We start from the raw sequence: 5,554 nt of genomic DNA, 5'->3' as shown, positions 1-5,554 counted from the left end.
CCTGGCCAGCCCCCTGAACGCCCCCAGGCCAAGTGGTTACCCACCCCCCGGCAGCCCCCAGACTGGGCTCTGCTGCCCCTGTTCAGAGGCCCCCCAGGACCTCCATGAGAGCCAGCCCCAGCAGGACACAGCCAGACCGGCCCAGGGCTGGGCCGTGCCCGGCAACACTCCCCCCACCACTCACGGGCCAGGGGGCCCGGGGTCAAGCTTACGGGGCTTGGGCCTTCCTGCCCCAGGGTCTTGCGCTGCCCTGGATGGGGCTGGCGGCTCCCGCGGCTCTGGTCTTTCCCGTCATTGCGCCGCGTTCTGGGCTGAGACCCTCTCCCCTGCTGGCCCCTGGGTTTCGCCATCCTCCCTGAGTGCCTGAGTGTCCTGCCCTCACTGTGCCCGGAGCCTCCCCGTGCACCTTGACCCTTCATCGCGGTCCCTGCTGGCTCTCCCCTCAGGGGCACTCCAGGGGGCCCACGGGGGTTGTGCTGCCTGTAGGTGACGTGAGGTCTTCCGTGTACACTGCCTGTAGGTCCTGGGAGGTGGGATGGGGGAAGGGCGCCGCCTCGCATCACCCATGGCGGTGCCCACCAGACTCCCCACGTGGGCCTGCAGCAGGGGACCCTGCCCCTTCCACGCACCCAGCCGGGTCCTCAGCAGTTCGGAGGCAGTGCCCTCCGGGGCAGGTCCTTTCAGTCCTGCGGGGACCATGGCAGAGAGCGCAGGGCACCCAGGCCCCAGTGGGAGGCGGGAAGCCCACCCTGGGCTGGTTTTCCCCTACTGCCCTGACGGCCCCCTTCAGCCTGCTCTCTGCTTGCTCGCCCAGAGAGGGGGGCTGTGCAGTTCGTCTCCAGGCCCAGAATCCTCCTCCGACCTGTCTGCTGTGTCTTCGTGTATGATTCTCTTTGCCATTGCCTGAATCTTTTGAGTGGGGACATGTCTTTCACACGCTGTAAGGTCCGCTGTGGCAAAGCGCCTGACTCAGCAACGTTCAGAACCTTGTCAGGCTACGCAGCCACCTTCTCTGTTGCCGGGTCCCGGCAGCTCCCTCGCCCCCTGTGGCCGCTGACCTGGGATTCGCCTGTGACTTGCCTCAACGGGACGTTTCGTAGAGATGGGTCAGGCGGCCTGTGGCCGAGGCCTTCCGCTTTAGCTCAGGGACCGCTCAGGCCCCATGTGTACCTTTTCCTCATTCAGCCTTGCCCCCCCCCGCCCCCGCCTCTGCGCCTGGGCGCCGTGGCCGTGCTCTCCCTCCGCGGGCCGTGCTCTCCCTCTGCGGGCGCCGTGGCCGTGCTCTCCCTCCGCGGGCCGTGCTCTCCCTCCGCGGGCGCTGTGGCCGTGCTCTCCCTCTGCAGCGCTCTGTTTGGCTGTCCCCACCCAGGGTGCTCACTGCCTGCTCCTCCACCTCCCACCCCGGTGAGCGTGGGGTCCTAAATGGCTCCAGCCCTGGCATAGGCCTCAGCCTCCGGGGTGAGGAACTGACCCCAACAGAGTGCAGCCTCAGCTGCCCCCACAGCTCCCCGGCTCCAGCAGGCAGCTCTGTGAGGAGTGCGTGGCCAGGGCTCCCCAAACCCGAGGGCCTGGAGCCACCTGCCCAGCAGCATCTGTCCCTGACCCAGGACAGGACTCGGGGGCTCAGAAACACCCACCCCACCGCACGTCCCACATCTCCTTAGCCCCAGGGCAGACGGGTCCAAAGCAGCAAGTGATCCCTGTGATTCCAGGAGCGTGGCTTTGGTTAAGGATGATGCCATCATTTTGGACAGTTGGACCTGGTGTGGTGGGCGTCCTGGGTCCTGGCCCAAACCCCTTGGGGAGCCCCACATCCTCTGCCGCTGCCGCGGGTTCCCCACTGCTCTGTGCAGCCCTGACTCCCAATGCCCCACTGGCGTCCGTGGTCCAGCCCAAAGCACACAGCAGCCCCAGGCCCAGGGGTGGGCCGGCCGCACCTGCCCCCCAGCCCATCTGGGTGCCAGCTGCCGGCCAGGGAGACTCAGTGTGGGCTGCAGACCCCCGCTGTCCTGGCCACGCAGCACCCTGGAGACCAGCCTGTCTTCATGTGTGTTGGGGGCGGGTCTGAAACCAGTGGCTTCTGGCAGTGAGACCAGGCCCACCGCGGGCCTGGGGCAGCCGCGTCCACAGCAAGGGGGTAGGGAGGACAGCCTGGCTCCCCAGAGGGCCCGGATACCGCTGTTTCCTTGGGAAGGGGGGCATGCGGAGCCGAGGCTGCCCCCAGGGCTTGCTCGCCTGTCCTCCACCAGGTGGGGCCCAGGAGCACCGCCTGTGCCACCCGCCTGGCATTGTGCCCACACTGCGGGCTCGCCCACACTGCTCTGCCCGTGGTGCTGTCGGGTCAGGGCAGTGCCCCGGCCCCCACATCTGAGCAGCCTCTGTCGGGGCCCCGTCCCCTGCCCCCACAGCCCTGGCCTGAGCGTTGGAGACCCCCAGTACCCTGCTTCCTGGCATTTCAGCATGCCCAGGCCACCCCACGTGGCCTTCCCACCCCACCTGCTGTCGCTGGCATTCTGTGGCCCACCAGGGGTGGTCTGGAGAATGCCCCGGTTAGCCCCCAGCTGCCGTGACGGCAGCGGGCACCCACACCCATCTGGGTGGGTGGGGAGGGCCCTGCACCCACACTCCATCTCCCCCAGGTACATCCAGACACTGAAGGACCACCGGCCCCAGGTCGTGTGGGACAGCCAGGCCGCAGAGCACTTCTTCGAGTACAAGAAGTGAGTGTCAGGGAAGGCCCACGGGGTGGTCCCGTCGGTGCGGGGCACGAACCTGTGCCCTGGGCTGGCAGGGCGGGGCCAGGAGGAGCCGAGGCCACTGTGGACGGACGATCTGGGTCTGCTCTCTTGCAGAAGCCGCGGCGGGAGGCACGTCGTCTTCTATCCAACGCTGAAGGTGGGTGCGGGGCTGAGGCTGCGGGTGGGGGCGGCCCCCGGTGAGGCGGCCGCGGGCAGCAGCCTCGGGGCCGGGACTGAGGCTGCGGGTGGGCGGCCCCCGGTGAGGCGGCAGCGGGCAGCCGGGCCTCGGGGCCGGGTCTGAGGCTGCCGGTGGGTCGGCCCTCGGTGAGGTGGCCACGGGCAGCAGCCTCAGGGCCGGGGCGGCCGGGCCAACACTCCCCCGACCTCAGTCCTTGCAGGAGCGGCTGGAGCTGGCCCAGGAGCTGGGCGTGGGGCTGTCCATCTGGGAGCTCGGGCAAGGCCTGGACTATTTCTACGACCTGCTGTAGGCCAGGCTTGCAGCCAGCACGCCCTTTTTTGAGAGACAGAGGGACTAATGTGTGAAATACAGACTGTTTTCCATTTCCGGATCTGTGTGTGTTGTGGCCGCCGCGGGAACCGAGCAGGCTGGGGACCCAGGCCCCTCAGGGCACTGACTTGGGGTGGGGAGTCCTAGCAGGGCCGGGGGAGGCTAAGGATGCAGACCCTCCACCCGGCCTTGGCTGCCTGGCCTCCGCTGTCTGGTGAGGCAGGGTCCGTAGTCCCCACCGCACAGGCAGTGGAGTCCCGCGTGGTCTGTAGTCCCTGAGGGTTCAGAGGCTCCAGGGCAACCCCAGGTGCCCTGCTTGTGGACGCTCAGGCAGGCGTCACCCCAGGGCCACACAAAGCGACCTGGCCTGCCTGCCCAGGAGCTTGCTGGGCACCACGTGGCAGAGGCGTGGAGGCACATTGTGGAAACCGAGGCTCAGAGAGGCAGGCCCCGCCCCCAGGGCAGGGCGTAGGCTGTGGCCACTGACGGCTCACTGCGGGCCGCTGCCCCCAGGTATGGCTGTTCTACCAGGAGGGCATGTTGGGAAGAAGTGCTGTTGCTGGGAGTTGAAGGACAGCTGACCAGGCCCACCGGCTCCACGCAGAGGGTCCCTCTGTGACAGTGCTGCTGGCCAGATAATGGCCGTGAGCGCGGGCGCGGCCCTGGGGGGCTTGCTGGGGGGGTTCTAAGAGGCTAGGTCTCATCTTCGGGGTCGTGGCCCGGCTGGACCCTCGCAAGCTGTCCCGAGGAAGAGCCCTGCAGCTCGTGGTGTGGGTCTCACAGAAGACCCCAGACTGGCTGAGGGGCAGCCCGCCTGGGCACCCCATTTAGGTCAGTGGGTGCGGATGGGCTCTTTGAGATGGTGGGTCCAATGCCCCCCCAGGCCCCACCCTGCCGGGCCCCCAGGGGTGAGGCTGTAGGCACTGGCTGGTCCCCGTGCTGTGAGGAGCTGGGTGGAAGGGTGAGGACTGGGCCGGGAGGGGCCCTGGGTTCTGGTGTAGGGGACAGACCCACCATGGAGTCAGCGTGGTCAGTACCTGTGGATGTGGAGACGGGGGGTGATCTGACACCGGGCAGAAGGCTCCTCGGCCTGGGTTGGAGAATGAGGGAACCAGCAAAGGGCACAGGGAGCTGGGAAGGCGGGCCTGGCACTGTACCCTTGTGGGCATCCACAGGGAAGGGGGAGCCCGGGAACCCCCCAGAGGCAGGGGACCCACACAAGGCTGCGGGCAGGGTGGCCTTGGAGACAAGGGCCCCCTGCGTCCCGTGGAGCCAGAGGGGAAGCGGAGTCGGGGGCCTGCCAGTCGTCCCCGAGACACAGGCGGCAGAGCCCACCACGCAGGGGCCTCGTAGGCGGAGGTGGACAGGGGCGTGAGCGGGCCGTGGGCACGGGGCAGAGGGCGCCAGCGGGGCTGGGGGACGGCTTGGCTGGAACATTCTCACTTCCACTTGCTTCCTGTGGCGCCTAGACGTTCCCAGGTGTGATCTGCTGTTACTTCTGACCATCCCTGGTGTTCTGGGGGTTTCCACGGAGGACAGTGGGGACATGGGGATGGGATGGGACGGGGTGGGCGGCCGGGAGGGGCCAGGCGCCCTGGTGGTCTGAGCTGTGCGGCAGTAAGTGGCCGGCCAGGCGTCCTCAGGGCAGGTTTGCCGCACTGCAGGGATGTGGGGATGGTTGGCAGGGTGGGCCTGCGGGCGCTGGGGGAGGGGCTGGAGGCCAAGCAGCCTGCCACGGGCCGGGGGCAGGGGGTTAGGTGCCCCAGAGAGTGCCCCCCCCCAGCCTCCACGCCCAGGAGTCCCATCCCCGTCTCTGAGGTGCCTCCGTGCACTTCAGCCGTTTCCCCAGTTTGGGCCCTGTGATGGCTGTTTCCATCCCGACAGCCCATTTTATTCACAAAACCCACGAGTGACACTTAGGGATGAAGCTTTCAGGAACAAGATGAGAACAGAACGAAGGGGAAAGAGGGGGCTGAGCTCCATTTCAGGACACCCCTGGGGGAGGCGGCGGCCCTGAGGCTGGGGGAGCACCCCCAAGTCAGGAGCGGGGGCACGGAGATGGAGCGCCCACAGCCCCCGCCACAGGTGGGTCAGCAAGACTCGGGGCCCCTCTGCCACAGCGTGGAGCCCACCCCCCGGGCCTCCTTGCCGACCCGTGCAGGCAGGGGGGCCACACCCGTCCAGGAGCCCCGCTCCAAGCACCAGGCAGTGGGAGTGGGTGCAGGGCCCACAGGGTCCGCCTGGGTGTGGCTCCCCGGGGGCAGGCACTGAGACACACGGGGGGGGGGGGCTGCTGCCCACACTTTAT

The 5,554-nt window shown here is 68.3% G+C and overlaps 1 protein-coding gene across 1 annotated transcript in view; it reads left to right on the top strand.

The window, feature by feature from the left end:
• CHID1 (chitinase domain containing 1) overlaps window positions 1–3,305 on the top strand; it is a 19,521-nt gene extending 16,216 nt beyond the window's left edge. Inside the window, exons 11-13 of the mRNA XM_010863581.1 lie at window positions 2,640–2,720; window positions 2,853–2,895; window positions 3,128–3,305. Of these exons, the coding sequence (XP_010861883.1) occupies window positions 2,640–2,720; window positions 2,853–2,895; window positions 3,128–3,226 (223 nt within the window). The 3' untranslated portion in view covers window positions 3,227–3,305. The remainder of the gene's footprint in view (window positions 1–2,639; window positions 2,721–2,852; window positions 2,896–3,127) is intronic.
• Window positions 3,306–5,554: the final 2,249 nt, after the last annotated feature.

The sequence above is a fragment of the Bison bison genome, unplaced genomic scaffold, assembly GCF_000754665.1.
Source record: "Bison bison bison isolate TAMUID 2011002044 unplaced genomic scaffold, Bison_UMD1.0 scf7180017858500, whole genome shotgun sequence".
NCBI classification, from domain to species: Eukaryota; Metazoa; Chordata; class Mammalia; order Artiodactyla; family Bovidae; genus Bison; species Bison bison.
Note: the sequence above shows the minus strand (reverse complement) of the source record. Positions and strands in the feature narration are given on the sequence as shown.